The following is a 17,827-nucleotide window of genomic DNA, read 5'->3' on the forward strand; positions in this document are numbered from 1 at the left end:
TGAAAGAAAGCAGCCTCCCCAGTGACTGGGTCCAAGCAGGACAGAGTAAACCCTTGTTTGGCAAGGCTTTCTTCACAAACATGACTCAGGACTCAACTAAATGTTCTCCCTCCTCCGACATGCCCAAGGCAGAAGCTTGCATGGAGAGATAAGGATGGCCCTGAAGCCTTTGCCAGTCCTGCCAATGGAGAGGTGATCTCTGACACCCCCTCCCCCTGAGTGTGCTCAGTGACTAATATGAACTCCTGAGCACCGTGGGGTGGTCTTGTATGTTTGGGGGGTTCAGAGTTTAGGAAAGGGCAGTTTCCACTTCAAATGGCCTGCAGCATCCCAAGTATGAAGCCCTTCTCTGGACCCAGAGAGACTAGTGGATGCCTTCAGAGTTTAAGAAAGAAGTCATATCCGGTGAAGCTTAGTCCTCAGCTGCCCTGCCTGCGAATGAAGCTCTTCAGTCCCTGTGGACCAAGAAACCATCCGAAGTGATCCTGATAGTAAATATTTTAGACTTTACACATCCCTGTCACAAACCCTCACTTCCACCACTGTGGCAGGGAAGCAGCTATAGACAATACACAAAGGAGAGCGTGTGGCTGTGTCCCAACATTATTGGTAAAGACATGCCTTGGGTCGGATTTGGCCTGCAGGCCACAGCTTGCCAAGTTCTGACCACTGAGCCTTATAGGCTGATTCCCACCCACTGCAAAACTGAATAGAATTGCCCAATCAAGTCCTAATCAAATTTCTTACAAAAGTATAAGATGCAAAAATCATCATCAGTTTTAGACACAGTACTTTAGAGTATACTGCAATACACCAGTAGACAGCCAGAATGGCACAATAAAGGCTCTGGGAAGTTCTGTAGCTACCCCAAGCAACCTACAAATGTGGCTGACCCCGCATGTAAGACCCTTTTTCTTAGAGAAGCTGCTCACAGTAGCTACAGGGAAATGCCTAACTATCTCCAGTCACTTAATCTCTCTGAACTGCATTTAAGATCTCGAATGCTGGGAATAATAATAATAATAAATAATAAAAGTTACAACTGAATAAAATTCACCATTTCTCAAAGGCATTGTCACTTGCTGGAGACGGCTCTAGGTCACCCTGTACACTCCCTGCCCTTCTCACAACTCCCCTGGCTGGGTGGTATTGGCTCTGCCTTACAGGACACCACCTGAGGTCTTCCTGGGCCCTGCCCTTCCTCCCATGTGATGGTGATAATCCTGGGGACAGTTAGTGATGGTGCCTGAAGCTCTCTGAGGAACCCCTTCTCCAAAGGCCAGGACTTTGCCTGGCCAACAGGAAAATAGCAAATCCAGGGATGGACACAGGGAGGCAGGCACAGGCTAAGGATATGTGGTGGTACCCAGGTTCCATTACTGGGAGAGAAAGAGCTGCGTCCAGACAGTTATGGTGAGACTTCTGTTAGGATGTTGGCACGGATTATGGGATACTGGTGTGTGAAGGTGACCATGCAACTGGTGTGATGCTGGCTGGGTGACGATCATGATGAAAGGGACCAATCCAGACCTGTGAGGGTGTGCTGAGCACATGCCTCCCTCTGAGGTCTTACCTTTCTCAGGAAGCTGAGGCTACTTGGCCGCAGATCAGGAGCCACGCCTGCTTCAAACTTCTTCAGCCATACCCACTCTCCCTGTTTAAGCAAGAACAAGAGTTTGCCTGCTTTAGTTCACTAGCTGGGTGATCTCAGAACACTCCCGCCACCTCTTGACCTCAGTGTCTACCCAATGCATGCCTTTTCTGTGTTCTGAACTGGGCCTAGCCTGGTTAATGGGAACAGTAAACAGACTTCTATTGAGACTCAGGGTGGGCCAGGGGCAGTCTTTGGCTGGTCGACCTGAGGTCCGTTTGTCCTTTGGCCTCCCTGGAACTCTGACCTGGGTAGATAACTTCTAGTCTGAGCCTCAGCTTCCAAGTCTGCAAAGCAAGGCAACCAAAAGGTGGGGGTTACGGAGGTACTGGTAGGAAACAGGATCGGAGCTGGATCTTTGTGTGTGTGTGTGTGTGTGTGTGTGTGTGTGTGTGTGTGTGTGTGTGAAAAACTTAAGAGTCAATCTGTAATGCAATACCTCTATCTTATTCCAATGTCAATTAAACAAACAAACCCCCACCAACCACCATGAAAACAGGCCAACTAAGATGGTAAGAGAACCAAAACCACTTCATCTATCCATCTCTGAAGAGCAGTGCCTCCTGGTGTCTTCACATCCTCCTCTTCTGTGTACTTATGTACAGCACATTGTTTCCTCGGATGAACACATCTCCATACTTATTCTTCAGCTGTCCATTTACATACTCCTCTGTCTGTTCCAGGGCTATATTCATGTAGCCATCCAGGCAGGCCAGGACCCCTCGATAATCCACGCCAGAATTTAATTTCACCACAACTGGCCGCCCGATGATCTGCTTTAAGAAGTCGCTAGGGGTTTGCTTCCGCAGGCTCATGTTTAACAACCTTGGGAGGCAGGAAACCTGAGTTCTAATCTCTGCTACTTAATTATCTGTGCAGCTTGTGTAACTCATCACCATTTCACCTGTCGCGGCCCCAGGCTCATATTGCAGCCGGATCCAGAATGCTCACAGACCGGGCCTCCGAGGACGCGCGCCCCTAGCTGGATCTTTACCAGGAAGAATTCAGGTACCTGGGATAAGCTAGCTGTGACTTGGGCCTTCAGAAGAGGCGTGAGATGAGGCCCACTGTGGTCCCAGCCCTCTGCTCTGATCCCTAGGGAACTGGCTCCTCCATACAGCCTCACCTGCAGCCTGCTGGCTATTGTGTTTTGTGTGTCAGGAAAGCCTCCTTTTGGTAGGAAAAGGAAAAGGTGGGGTTGCCCAGGGGGATAGGTGGAAAAAATAAGCAACAGGAGCCTCACACTGCTTCCTATGGAAACAATTAGCCATGTTCAGGAACTGTGGCAAAGAACGGTTGAACTTGAGACTAAGGGTGCCTGGGAAGTGGCTGTGATCTCCCCAGCATAACCCTGCTTGTTTGACCTTTCTCTCTATAGGCTCCCTGTTAGCCCAGGGGCCCAGCTTCTACCTGGAGGTGTCTATGGCCGAGTCCTGCCTTCACTGCTTTAGGGGCTGGGGATGTCACTGATCAGGGGGTGACTTGGGCCAAGGCCAAAGCTGAGTGAGTGGCTGAGACTGACTCCCAAGGTCGGCTCATGAACCATGCCAGCAGGAGCGATGTGTCTTTTCCTGTTTCCCATTTCTGGAGCCATGTGCCGGAGCAACCAAGAAAACCCCAAAACTAGGGCCCCCTGGAAGCCTAAGACTATCTTTGATTGGCTTCTTCCAAACTGGCCACAACCAGTTCCCGGCCTGGTACTGGAGTGTCAGCAGCCCTCACCTGGTACAGAGCCACGTTGGTGTGCTCCAGGAAGGCTGGTAGGCTCCTTGCTGACCCCTGGGTCACCGACCGTGGACTTCCACCATCCACCACACTTCTTGACTCACTGCCGCTGTCCACTTGTGGCCTCTGGGATAGGTATGGGGCGGGGTTCAAGAGGCTAGATGCAGGGTGCCCTTCTGCCTACCCAGCCCAGGTCTGCCCACTCACCCTCCGGCTGGGCGTCCGCTGGAGGAAGGTGAGCTCCTGAGATGTCAGCAGGATCCGATGGGGGCCCCGCAACAGCCGCAGCTGCTGGAGGCCTAACCTGAAGATGAAAAGAGGACCTCATTCGGGCTATTGACCCTGCCTGGACTCAGCACCACCCCCTCATCTTTCCACATCTCATTCCATGCCAGCTCCAGGACTGGCAGGTGATGAGTGCTACCAATACAGAACCCATTGGCCTTGGTCTCAGGTCTGCAACTTCCCAGGGCCCCATGGGCCTACTGGTGCGTAAACCAGGTTCCTTGAGGCTTTGTAAGAGATGAACATAGAAGGTTTCCAGATATGACTGGGGCTCAGGAGCATCTGAGAGGTGAAACATGTTTGCAAAGAGAAGGGATCCCTTGGATGGGCCTGGCTAGCCTCTCGCTGTACAAATAGGAGCCTAAAGCTCAGAGGCAGAGCCTCATCCAATGTCACAGGCTTCTTCCTCAAGTCTCAGACAGACCTCTCAGGAGGCAGCCGGAACTCCTAATTCTTCTTGTTGAGTGCAGCTAAGAGAGGGAAAGGAGGCCCTGAGATCTAGAAATAGAGGTGAGGAAAGCCCCTGTGGCTTGCCAAGGGAGACCCCATAGGACAAGGGACTCAGTCTGAGCCAGGCCTGTCAGCCTCACCTGATAAAGTAAGCAAGGAATCCACCAACCAGTGCCAGGACACAGGCTATCGTCAGAGTCAGGAGGCTGCCCAGGGGCTGCACACCTATGCAAGGAAAGACAGGGTCATTAGTGATCAGTCCTGGCTCTGCTGCCGCCTTCTCAAATCCCTACCCTGTGTGGGCTCTAGCCATCTCTGACTGTCTGGGGCTGAAGCCTCTGGAGGCCTCTGGAGGCTTTGTCTTTGAGTGTCTGTGGGAGGACAGGGTCTTCGTCCTGTTCTCTCCTACTCCTGAGAGCAAGCAGTGGTGGGTCAGGGGGCAGGAGTCACTGTTCATAGAAGAAAAGAGGGGCAGATAAGCAGGTGAGGGCTTTGGCTCCTCCCTCCCCAGAGGCTTCTCCGTATGCACATGTAGTCTGGTGGCAGATGGTCCTGCCTGGTTGGGCACACTGAGATGAAGGATGCTCTGGGAGGAGCTGGTGTATAAGGACCAAGAAGGCACGGGTGTGGCTCGGTGCTGAAGTGCTTGCTTGTGGTAGAGAACACACACATGTTACAGATCAGATGTGGTTAGGCAAGCTGAGGTGGCACCAGGGTCATGAATATAGGCGTTCCTGTTAGGGGAGGCCTGAGGGGTTGCCACCTCTGTTTGGAAAGTGTTTGGGAAGATAAGATGCATGAGTTGCTGTGTCTGTAGATTAGAGTTAAAAGATCCGGGTTGGCTGAGCCTGGACAACAGGAGGTACAGAAAGTTTGAGGCAGGACAGGGACATATACAAGTCTGGTTAACCCTGCCACTGCCACCATAATGATCACTTGTGCATTAGAGAATGTGCTTGTACGTATGTGCCTGTATACATGTATGAGAATTCAGTCACATGTGTCATAAAGGATGATAGCCAGGATGGATGAATGACAGAAATCAGAACTGTGTGGGCCTCTTGCCCCACAGCCACCAGTGGTCATAAGGAAAATGAATCTGTTTTGGATTCAGCAGACTTGGGTCCAGCATGAGCTCAGCTACTGCTTCCCTGTGGGACTCTCGGCAAGTCACCAAGGCTTTCTGAACTTCAATGCTTTAGTGGTGTCTATGGAAGGTAATGGCCTATGCACAGGCTGTGAGGCACTTAGGAGATCTATAAGCTGGGAGCATCTCTAGCCCTGATCATCCAAGGGGAGGCCTTGCTGGTCTCTCCTGGTGTTTCTCAGCTACTGAGTCAGGCTTCCCCAGGAATGGTCATAACTCTTCTTTAAATTTGCTCTCCCTCCCTTTGTAGGACTGATCACCCACATGGAGAGTTTTAGTGTAGGATGGCTGAGTAAACATGGAGAGACAAGATAGGCGAACCGATGGAATGGGTACATGGGTGGGGAGATGGGTGAATGGGTGGGTTGGCAGTGGATGGGTGGAGGGATAGGTAGGCAGGTGAGAAGATGGTTAGATGAATAGATGGATTGGGAGGATGGATGGACAAATAGATGGATGGACGGGTGGACAGACAGATGGTTGCATGTAAGGAAGAAAGAGTGGGCCAATGGATGAAAGGAAGGATAGGTGTGTGGATGGATGGACAGATGACTGGCTAGACAGATTAAAGATTAGTGGGTGGATGGATGGACAGATGACTGGCTAGACAGATTAAAGATTAGTGGGTGGACCATGAATTACCTCTGATGCATAGTGTGTTGGGGTCAAACCAGCAGCCGGCGTCGTGGGCTGGAGGGCTCCCCCCAGGAAAGTGTATAGGCTTTCCCAGAGGCTGCACCTGCCATGTGCCTGTGTCCAGAATGTGGGTAGGAACCAACTGGCTTCCTTCACCATCTGTGTCCAGGATGACATATTGGGCTAGCCTTCTGCCTTTCCCATCTGTCCGGATTCTCTGGCTAAAACCAGCCACATCAAGAGCTCTTACGTAGTCCCCTAAGTGAGCCCCTGAGAGCCCTGCTCCATGGGTCTCAGATCGGTTCAGGGCATGGGCCAACAGGATGACGGCATCATAGATAGTTCCAAAGAGTGGGGACACCTGTGGGAGAGACAGTCCTCCATCCGAGCACCCTGGACATCTCAGGGACCTGCAGGATTTTTTACACTGTTGTCCTCTCCCTGGCACTGTCCCCCGTTTGGCCACACATTACCCCAGCCCCACTGAGCATCCCCATTGTCTCCATGGTTACCATCACTGCTGTGCTATCCTCTAACTCAGATGTATCTCAAAGCTTCCAAAAGCAAAGCTGTGGTTCTAGCAAGTCCTGCCTCTCTGCTCTTTGTTCAGGTCCTCATCTGGATACTTCTCCATCCCTCAGCGCTCCACACAGACATAGTTACAAAATGAACTAAAATCTTCTTATATAAGGACAGCATGGGATACATAAACAAGAGTGTCCTTGCCCAGCAATATATGACAGTGATATTATATATAATGTATGTGGTATGAATTCGACATAGAAAGGTATTTTTAATCTGTAGCCCATCAGGTGACACCTGGTTCACTCAGGTGTCACCTCCTCCTGGGGGCCTTCCTGGCCCATCATGTCCCTGTTGTCCACTCCTCCACGCCAACCCCTCTCCATCCCTTGATCCTCGTCTACTTTCTGTGTAGTACCATCATTCTGGATTTGTGTATCTTGTTTTTTGGTTGTTGTTTGTGTTCCCTAACAGAATAAAGCCTGTTTTGTTTTATCGACAGGTCCCTGACTCCTGGCGTGTGATGATGCCAAGTGTCAGGAGATGAGGAACCTCCTTCAGCACCTGCATCCCTGTAGGCACCTCAAGCCACTACTATCTTGCTTCATTAAGAAGCAGGTGTGAATAGGCAGTGGTGGCAAACGCCTTTAATCCCAGCACTCAGGAGGCAGAGGTAGATGGACCTCTGAGTTTGAAACCAGCCTGCTCTACAAAGTCCCAGGAAAGCTAGGCTACACAGAGAGCCTTGTCTCCAAAACCAAACCAAACCAAACCAAACCAAAACAAAACAACAACAAAAAAGAAGCAGGCAGTGGAGTTCAGCTGAATCTGATAAGTCAAAACTAACACTTTCTATAGTCACAGTGACCTCAAAAAGTCCACCCTGACACTTTTTTTTTCTTCTGGTTTTCACAACCTGCTAGAGAGATTGAGTCAGAAGTAGGATGCCATGAGAAGAAGAGTGGCTGGAATCGCGTACACTGTAACTGGAGATTACAACAGAGCAGAAGGGAAGATGAGAGAGAGGAGGGAGGGAGGAAGGGGAACAGGAGGAAGAAGCAGTGGGAGAGGGAGGGAGGTAGGTAGGTATGGAGGGAGGGAGGTATGGAGGGAGGGAGGGAGGGTGTCCACAAGCTCACAAGCCCATAATTAGGGCTAGGCAGGCAGACACAGGCCATGTGGCCAGTGGGGTGCAAATGGCTAGCCAGATGTGTCACTAGCCCAAGCCAGGAAGACCTGTAATGGCTAGAGTGGGCACATACACTGGCTCAGGGCTCCATCCTCTAAGGCTTGAGAGAACCTGACACACTCACCTGCTCTGGCTCCAAGTTGGCAGCTGCCCCTCCACTCATCTTGGTAGCAGTGAAGGCGTGGCTCTCAGGACTGGACTCAAGACTGACAGTGAGTACTGCGTCGTAGGCCTCCTGAAGGGGCCCATGGTCATCCAGGACCAGGTAGGAGCGGTTGCGATAGGGCAGGGCAAAGAGCAGCGTGTCGTAGGGCAGGAAGACCAGCCTTCCGTCTGTAAGGCCCTCCTCCCAGGCACAGTGCAGCAGGGTGGTCTGCTCCAGGCCTCCAAGCAGCGCCGAGTGCATGCACAGAACCACAACTGGGGGGTGGGGTGGGTGGACATGCAGGGTCACCTGTGCACTCCAGTCCTTGTCAGAAACCCCAAATCCCGAGGCCTCAGAGCTTCCAAAATCCATGGTCATACTTTTAGCCCCAGCCCCACAGCATTCTGGGTATAAGTGAGATTTGCCCTCTATCTGAATCTAATTATGGCTAAGGCACCAAATCTAGGGGGAAAAAATTCTCTCAATCTAGAATGCCCTCTGACCTTTCGTCCTAGAAACTGAACCTGCAGGCCCTGATGATTACTGCTATTTTTCTGTGGTTGTTCCAAGTACCCTTTCATTTAGTCATTCACTGCTGACTGGGGTATTCACATGTAATGCCAACACTGAGGACACTGAGACAGGGAGGCAGGAGGATTATGAGTTTAAGGAGAGACTGGGCTTACATGGTAACATTCTGTCTACCAACAAACCAACCAACCAACAAACAAAAAGCCACAGCATGAAGATAGATGTTTATCATTATCAACCTCAGGAGAGGAAACTTAGGCACAGAGAGGTTTACGAATTTCCCCAGAACATACAAGCACCATGGTGGTAGAGCTAAGCCTTGAACCCAGGGGTCACTACCAGTTTATATACTTAAAAAGATTTGTGTACGTGTTTCGGAATAGAGTCTTGTCATGTAGTCCACACTGGCCACGGACTGTGATTCTCCTGCCTCAGTCTACCCACTGCTGGGATTATAGGTTTATGGCATTGTGCTTATCTTAATTTTTTTTAAAATTAAGATGATTTCCATATCAGAAATCATATCCTTAAATGTGTACATTTTGGTAGTTTGGATGTATTTGCTATTTAATCTGCAGGGTGTGTGTCACCCCACTGACACACCTGCCCGCCCATCTCAGAAGATTGTCTGGTCTGAATATTTCATCTGACACATGATCCTTAGTGTCTGACTTCTTTTTCTGAAAGTACTCGGGGTTCCTCTTGATGGCAAGCGCCAACAATTCATCTTTTATATGGCTGTATAATATTCCACCATCTGACCACATTTTGCTTCATTCATAATCAGCCTACAACTTTAACTGTGACCTTGGGTGACACCTAAAGGCCAAGCAGATACAGAGACATACGTTTTACTTTAGTAAAAGAAGTATCCTTTATGGATTGGCTCTGAAGTGTCTGTCCTCCAAAAGATCATGCATTGAAGTTTTGGTCCATGGTTGGTGGTCTCCGCCTTCATCCGTGGATGGGTTCGTAGTTGGTGGTATTGTTGGGAGGCAATGGGGTGTGGGACCTAGCTAGAGGGAGTGGGTCACTGGGACCACACCTCTGAAAGTTAACCTCACCCCTTCCTGACTCTGGTTCCTGGTGCCAGGAGGGAGTCACTGCTCCTGACACCAGGATATCCCGTCTCACCTCAGGCCCAAAGCATTGGACCCGTCTGACCTTGAGCTGAAGACCCAAGAAAAGCTTCCCTCCTTCCAAGCGGTTTTTCTCAGGTACTGTTTTTCATAGCAAGGTCGTCTACACCACAGCCTTTAATGGCCTCCCCAGGGACAAGGTAGAGTGGCCCCACTCGGGGTAAAGGTCCACAGATTCCCCCTGCTCCTCTGCTCTCTTCCCACCTCGGGTTCCTGATAGGCGCATAGCCACGGCAGAGAAGGCCAGCGTTCACTGAGATGAGGTCAGGTTCCAACTATCATCCTTTTCCTAGGAAACCCAGGAAGATGAAGCTATCACAAAAGAACAGAGGTCTCCCTGATGGGCCCCTTGTTGCACAGAGGTCAGAGCAGGGATGGAGCCTTTTCCTTGGCTGAGACCCCCAGTGGTTGTCCCTCGGCTGGTAACCATGAGTTATCTGAAACCTAGACAGCAGGAAGGGCTCCTGCCCAAAGACCAGCTGGGATAGGCCATAGTCATGCCCGCCTGCTTTGCCACTCTTCTGTCTCCCAGACACCCCTTTTCTCTTAGGTGATATTGGAAGCATATTTTGTATTTGGCCACAAGGGGGAGCCGAAAACCACATAATTAAGGAGAAAGCCAGTTCAGGGCACCTTTCAACATCGAATGAACAAGGAGTTTTAAACTGCCTTGTTCTATTGAAGGAACTATGGAAAAGCCCAGAACATTGAAAAGAAAGAACACTGAAAGCACAGATAGGTTTTGGTGGCTTGCCAGAGGCCACACAGCCAGTAGGGCCAGCAGGGAACTCCCACAGTACCCCTCACTGTTCTGCCTCCTGAATCTGAATATCAGTATCATGGCTGGAACTCAGGTCCCTGCCATGGTGGCAGTGGCCTGGTCTCACAGCTTCCTTAGCTGCTCCCACCCTGGTCCAGCCATGAAGAGTAAAACTGTCCCTTATCTTCCTTGGCCATGAGACGTGATACCTGCATTCCTTATGCTAGCTGGTGCTTGTCTTGGATGCGCCTCCCTCACATCCACTCTGCAGTTGACTTCTTATTCATTGCTCTCAGTCCCACCCTAGTGTCCCCTCCACTGGGAAGCCCTCTTCACCTCCAAACAGGCCATCACCTTTGGAGTCTGTTCCTTTTCCAGTTTCATGTTCCTCATAGCTAAGACCCAGTCTGTCACTGTCATGTTTCCAGAGCTCAACTGGGGGTACATTTCACAAAACTGAGTATTCAATTGTTGAGTCAAGCATCCCCAGAAAGGAGAGGTAGAACGTTTAGTCCCACTCATAAATACTAACCATGCCAGTTTGGGGCGGGGCTCTTGGCCAGGATCCAGGGGCCTGGGCTTGAGATTTCTGAATGAAAATTGTTGAGTTACTGTGATAACTCATGTATCAGCTGTCAGAATCCACTACATTGAAGTGGTGTGGGGATCAGAGCCAGTGCCCTGAGCACCTGGGATGAAGGCAGAAATACTAAAATGCAGAGAGAAATGTCACCTTAGGCTGGCTATGATCCAGGCTCACTTGAACATTGCAGGTGTTTTCACTAAAATATTAGGGGTAGTAAAAAAAAAAAAAAAAGAAAGAAAGAAAGAAAATCCAACCAGCCACCTAATCCTGGATGCCTAAATCCCAATTCAGAAACACAAGAAACATGAAGGATCAAGGTGATGTGACTGCCTGAAGATCATCAATTCCACAGGAATGGAACAGAGAGAACTCCAAATGGAAAGTTCAGAAGAATGGGTGTAAAATGTTCAACTGAATCAAAGAGCCTACATAGGAATTAGTGGCTGAATGAAAAGAGAACACAGATAAACAGCAAATGAAACAAGTCAATACAAGATGTCAAAGAGGATATGAAGAGAGGAATACTGGAGGAAGAGAATGGGAAAATGGCTTAGTAGGTAAAGATGCTAGTCACCCAGTGATGGAGACCTATACCCTGTGCTCAGTCCCCAGAACACACATGTGTACCATAGCACGGGCAACCACATACTCACATCATACACACACACACACACCACCACCACCACCACCACCATCATCACCATCATCATTATCATCATCATCAATTTCAAAAGAAGTACTGGAAGAAATCAAGTTCAAATATTGGAAGTGAGTAGTTAAATAATTCAAATAAAAAAATTCAGTGGAAAGTTTCAGAGCAGAATGAACCAAGCATAAGACAGAGAATATCAGGTTTTGATGTCAAAGTACATGAATTCAAATTTTCAGGCAGTGTGAAGATAAAAGATAGTAAGAGACTGTGAACAGAACACATGAGATCAATTCAGTGCCAACATATGAGATCTGCTCAGGGTTATCACAGGACTAGATCTGAGAGTCATGGACATAGAAAAAGGAGAATTTTGTGGCTGGAGAGATGGCTCAGCGGTTAAGAGCACTGACTGCTCTTCCAGAGGTCCTGATTTCAATTCCCAGCAACCACATGGTGGCTCACAACCATCTGTAATGGGATCTGATGCCCTCTTCTGGTGTGTCTGAAGACAGATACAGTGTTCTCATATGAATAAAATAAATGAATATTTAAAAAAGAAAAAATAAAAAGGAGAATTTCAAGTTAAATACATGGGAAATACATAAAAAAGAACAGAAAATTTCCTAATCTAGTAGGCTATTCAAATGCAAGAGGCATTTAGAATGCCAAACAGACAAGACATCCTCATGTCATATTATAGTTAGAATACAAATGTACAGAACAAAGAATGTATATTAAAAGTTACAAAGCTAAGCACAAAAGTCACATCTGGGACAGGTCTATCATAATAATAGCATAGATTGAAATATCGTGCATAACCTCTTAGCTTTATAATTTCTGTTGAGAAATCTGCTATTATTGAGATAGACCTGAGAACATGGATTATTATACCCAGCAAAGCTATCTTTCATATTATTGTTCTATATAAAAACAAAAGTAGAGACATTTATAACCACTGAGCTAGCACAATACACAAATGGGAAGGATAAACTTATCCATGGGGACATGAGAAAGAATAAACTACAGTAGAAAAATATATAAGCAATTTAGAATTGGGAAAGGATCAAATATTACAAAAATAACAAAGTAGCAGAAATGAATGCATACATTTCAATAACAATGCTGGATGTTAACAGCTTCAATTCATAAATTGAAAGGATAGATTAACAGATAAGATTTAAAACAACAAAAACAACAACACCCATCTATTTGTTGTCTATATGAAACATGCCTCACTAACAAAAACAACCTTTTGGTGAAAGGATAATAAAAGTCATTCCAAGTTAATGGAACTAGAAAGCAGGTGACCCTAACAATTCTATGATCTGGCTAAATAGACTTCAAAAAGTCAGAAGAGATAAAGAAAGCCAGAATGTTTGATAAAGGAATGACCTCCGAGGAGGCTACTGCAAATCTGAACATACATGCACCAACCATTGGCACATCTGACCTTGTAAAACAGTCCACACTGGATGTAAAGGCACTGATTGATCTAAACACAGTAACAGTGGACAACTAATTGGCTGCATTTTAGGACACAAAGCAACTGTTAACAAATGAAAAAGAACACTGAAATAATTTTATCTATTCTATCTGATAATAATGGAATAAAACCATAGAGAAACTACATAAGATGGAGATTGGACAACTCAGTACTAAATAATGAATGAATCATCGAAGAATTCAGAGAGTGAATTGTTAAATTCCTAACATCAAATGAAAATACAATATACCAGAACCTGCAGGATCCAATGCAAGTAGATCTAAGAATTACATATATACACATACATGGATACACACACACACACACATACACACACACACTGTTCTATTTTATTTCATTCTCAAATCTATTTTTCCTTCTCCCCTATTTCTTTTTTATAGTGCTAGCTATGATGAGATCTTTGCAACACTCCTGGAGCTTTTATTTCATAGGCAACTGCCAAGGATGCCCTAGGCTTCAACAGCAAACACTTGAACCAGAGCTTAGCATCCTGTTGATCTGCGTGACTGCTGTGTGACAAGTTCTTTGCTCTCCCTGACAAAAGAAATCTTCAGCAAGGACGGCTTACAGGACCACTGCTGAGATACTCAGCAAGTGCTCGGCCCAGTTGATACAGACAGGGTCTCCTTGTGGCCATGTAAAGTCCAGCTGCCTACAGCAGGGAAGGGCCCTGATATACTTACTTTTCAGACCATGAAAACTGTGGAGCTGCTTGCAAACCTCTGTGGCCCCCTTCTCTCCAGGTCCCAAAGAGGTCACCAGTCCAATGGGCAGCCCATGAGTCCTGAAAGCAGTGGCCAGCTGCTGGGCTGTGGTTACCCAGATGTCCTGGTGAGAGGACACAATGGCCCAGCGAGCCCAGCCAAAATGTCTCATGACAGATAGTACCACATCGGCCGCAGAAGGTAAAGTGGGCACTAAGTCACCTCCTCCCTCTGGAGCTCCACAGGCCCAGGAGAAGAGGGACTTGCCCCAGCCTTGGGCCAGCAGAGCTGCTGCTGAGCAGAACCCAGGATTAACAGGGCCTACAAAAGCAGCCACTATGTTCTTGTGGGCCACGAATGTGGCCAGGGCATGAGGAGTGTCACAGCCTGTGGGGAGGACCTTGAAATCCAACTGTGAGCCTGGCAGCAGTGAGGCATCCTGATTAACTTGATCTACAGCCAGCTGAGTAGCTATGCTGGGGAAAGCCTGGGCAAAGATGGGGTCACAGTCCCAGGGACCCAGCACCCCAAGGGTGAAGGTCTCTCTTGCCCATGCTAGCAGGGAAAGGGAGTCAGCCCAAAGTAGGACACCCCAAAATACCACAGAGAGGACTGATATGGAAGAGACAGTCTTCAGATGACTGACAGTGAGTCGCCACGGGCCCTGGCAGGGCAGGCAGGTCTTCCAGTGTGGTGCTGTCCAGTTCTGGCCTTCAGAGTGACAGCCCTGCTGCAGACCTGAGGAAGGGTATGTATGGATAAGCCTTGTTGTCTAGCAGAGTCCCAAGCATGGAGCTCAGACCGGATGTCACCTACAGGAATAACATCCAGACCTAACCTCTTGTCTCCACCCACAGATCCCAGGCTAGCCTCTGGGTCTCTCTGAGCCTTGTTTTTTTCCTCTGAAAATATGGACAACAAAACTGCCCAGAAGTTTTACCGTGGTGACAATATGGCATTGTGGACAGCAATCGGCATAATGCCAGTGCTTAGGGATTCAGTGTCCTAACTCTTTAAGGAGGACCAAGCTCTCCCTGACCTGTTGCTGTTCTCCACAAGCCCAGCTCCACCCAAAGACCCTGGCTGCTGAGCCCAAGGCTCTGGAAGCAAAGCACACGTGCCAAGTGCAGCAGCTCACCTGCTACATCTGCTCACCAAGAGAACTGAATCTAAAGTGTTCACATCACCAGTGGACCCATTTCTCACATCCTTCACAGACCTGTCTGGACCAAATGGCCTCTCCACCACACTGCATAGAGGAAGAAGCTAGGGGAGCCAGCATAGCGTCAGTAGAGGATGGTATATGACCCAAGTCCATTTGGCTCCTCTCCTGCCCCAACATGACCTTCTCAACCAGGAAACTTGGACTTCCCTCCAAGTGAGTACATTTGACTCTGTCGTAAGATTCCTCTACCTGCTGGCCGGACTCTGTGTCTCAAGAATCCTAGAGCTGAAGACCCTGGCAGGCCAGCTTCAAGATAAGGCAAGGTCTGGCCTTCAAGATAAGGCAAGGTCTGCTGTGTCTGATGTGGGCACAGAGTCCACATCCCTCGCCATTCTCCACTCTATTCTACTGTTAGAGGCTCTGGACACCACCTTTAAGCCTTTCTTGGCCTCTGCATGGAACACCATAGCCTCTCCTCCATCCACAGAGCTTGGCTGTCTTTCTGCCCACACCATTTGTGCAATCATCTTGAGAACCCCAGCCAGGAATAAGGTGCATTCTGACCCCCAGGAAACTGCCAGGAAAATAGGGATGCAGAGCTCAGCAAAGGGAAGAGTTAGACATGAGTTTGGGCCATAGACAGGAGGATGGATAGGAACGAGCAAGGGCAGTGAGGGCCTCCTGGAGGATGCAGAGCTCTCGTCAACCCTACACTTGGAGACATAGCTCAGGGGAAGGGGAGGTTTTCTTTGAATATCATCAAAAGGGGTCTGGGTAGAGCAGCTCTTTAGAAACCATATTTGATTCTGAAAGGTAGATGGGAGCCTTAGAGCCATATTAAAGTTGCACTCATGATCTCCTAACTTTGGGCTAAGGACTGAGGTTCTTGGAGCCTCAGTTTCCCAGCCTGCAAAATGGAGGTGCAACTAGTTACCTGGAGACTAGATTGCCTCATCTGTGGTGGGAGGATGATCTGCACGCACTAAGTGAAGCCATCCCGCCTCTTCCTCATTATCACCTGCATCGTCAGATCTTTGAGGGGAGGCAAAAGGTACAGAGAGAGCCTAGCAGGAAGGAGGCAGGAAGTTGAGTTTCAATTTCTCCTCCTGTGGAGTTTCCAACACGTTTCCCTGCTGACTGAAGCTTTCCGTGCTCTTCTCCCCATTCAGGGCTGGGGAGTAAAAGGCTACTCTTCTGTTTGTATCGGAGCCCCGTGGGCTCAGTGCCCTCTGCTCTGATACTTAGTGGTCTCCTAGCATCCAGCAGAGGTTCATCTGCCCTGGAAGTGAATCCTTCGGGGCTGTGGGATGAGCTCTGGATGTACAGAGTCCTTGTCTGTCTCCAGCTGAGAACCAAGGCATGAGTCTTCAGTGTTCTAAGTGGCAGTCACTTCCCCCACAGTCTTACTACTGAAGTACCCCTGACTCAGACTTTGATGGGACATCTCAGAAGCTATCAAGCAGATGCTTAACTCTCAGTTTTAGAGGAAGAGACTGATTATGGGTAGTATAGTGACTTGTCTGAGGTCTTTAAAAAAAAGGTGAGACCAAATCAGAACCAGACTTAGCCACCAACTTCCCAGCCAAAGAGAAATCCCACCCCACCTCACTTGCTTTGTCTTTATATCTATATCTAATCTATATCATCCATATTTACATCTATATCTATCATGTCTATCAATCATCTATCTATCTGTCTGTCTGTCTATCTATCTATCTATCTATCTATCTATCTATCTATCTATCTACCTACCTCATAGGGGATATCAGAGCTTTAAAGATGCTGATGTCTAAGTTAACCCCTATGTGTTCAGGTGGGGACATTGAAACCCAGAGAGGAGGCTATACTTCCCCTGGTCCTGCAAAACATCCATTGGACTCCTTACCTAAGGTCCTGCTGGTCCGACTGCCACAAGAGTCCTGCAGCCAACAGAGGTGTGCAGACATTAGCAGGACACGGCAGGGACCACCTTTTACCACAGCTCTGCCCTGATTTGTAGCACAGGGTCTGGACCTCTTTCTGTGACCTGGTTTCCCCAACCACAGAGAGCTCAGTTTGCCTCTTAAAGTCTCTAAATGTCCATTTGCACTGATGTCCCAAGGGCTGGTAGAACATGGAAATAGATCTCTGTCTCTGAGATTAGCCATATTTACCTCCACCTATTGCTTCAAAGGGTGTAAGCTCCTCTGGTCCCTCTACACTGGGCCCAGTAGGTTAATGGGCAACCCTGAAGTGGAGAGGGGATTCTATTTCTTGGATTTGGAAATGGCCTTTGGGTTTGCCACAGGTTACTTGGTTATGAGGCCATACACATGGAGTTGAAGGTTCTCTATCAGCATCCTGGAGCTCACAGACAGAGAAGGAAGCTTTTGTCTGCACAAAGGCACCAAGCCAGAGAGAGTGACATCAGTGCAGGGGAGAAGGATGGAGAATTCTTATCAGCCTAGGGTCACCCACTTGCCCCCAGCCTGGCCCTTTTGGCTCTCTTCAGGGCATGCTCCCAGCAGACTCACCTGCCATGATGGGCTGTCAGAGTTGACACTGGATCTTTGTCAGACCAGAGGGTCGCACACCAGGGCCCTCAGAGGCGAGGCGTTCTGAGCACTCTCTGACTTGGGGCCTCCCACATCTGTGTGGTGTCTTAGCCACTCATTGCTCCTGTTATCTGCTGGCTTCCCGACACTCCTGCCTGGGGAGTGCTTCAGATATGGCTCATTCCCTCCCTCTTCCCCTTAGGATTCCAGAGAAATCATCTGGAAAATTGAATCTGCTCAGACACCAGGGCTCTGGGGAACTACACGAGAGAGAGAAAGAAGTTAGGGTGGGAGGGAGAGGGAGAAGGTAAGAGGGTGTCTTCAGTCAGCACTGTGGACAGCTCCGGCCACTCTGGGGTGCCCAGGAGGCAGGGAGTCCAGACAAGTCACAGAGCTCAGCATTGATAAGCACCCATCAAGTGCGAAGCGCAGTTCATTCTATCCACAGTGGCATCGTTATTACATCTTTTTAGAGATATACAAAGTCTGGCACAGAGAGGTT

At 48.6% G+C, this 17,827-nt stretch overlaps 1 protein-coding gene and 1 pseudogene across 1 annotated transcript in view; both read right to left on the minus strand.

Annotated features, from left to right (window-relative positions):
- The window catches only part of LOC110298578 (guanylate cyclase D), a 37,237-nt gene extending 19,926 nt beyond the window's left edge, over positions 1 to 17,311 (minus strand). The window contains exons 1-10 of the mRNA XM_085842448.1: positions 17,305 to 17,311; positions 16,677 to 16,710; positions 14,782 to 14,875; positions 13,606 to 14,398; positions 7,730 to 8,025; positions 5,901 to 6,255; positions 4,252 to 4,336; positions 3,584 to 3,680; positions 3,374 to 3,502; positions 1,574 to 1,654 (exon numbers count right to left, since the gene is read on the minus strand). Of these exons, the coding sequence (XP_085698574.1) occupies positions 1,574 to 1,654; positions 3,374 to 3,502; positions 3,584 to 3,680; positions 4,252 to 4,336; positions 5,901 to 6,255; positions 7,730 to 8,025; positions 13,606 to 14,398; positions 14,782 to 14,875; positions 16,677 to 16,710; positions 17,305 to 17,311 (1,971 nt within the window). The remainder of the gene's footprint in view (positions 1 to 1,573; positions 1,655 to 3,373; positions 3,503 to 3,583; positions 3,681 to 4,251; positions 4,337 to 5,900; positions 6,256 to 7,729; positions 8,026 to 13,605; positions 14,399 to 14,781; positions 14,876 to 16,676; positions 16,711 to 17,304) is intronic.
- Positions 2,132 to 2,543, minus strand: LOC110298579 (U6 snRNA-associated Sm-like protein LSm6 pseudogene; annotated as a pseudogene).
- Positions 17,312 to 17,827: the final 516 nt, after the last annotated feature.

The sequence above is a fragment of the Mus caroli genome, unplaced genomic scaffold (genome assembly GCF_978045245.1).
Source record: "Mus caroli unplaced genomic scaffold, Mus_caroli_1 scaffold_8, whole genome shotgun sequence".
NCBI lineage: Eukaryota > Metazoa > Chordata > Mammalia > Rodentia > Muridae > Mus > Mus caroli.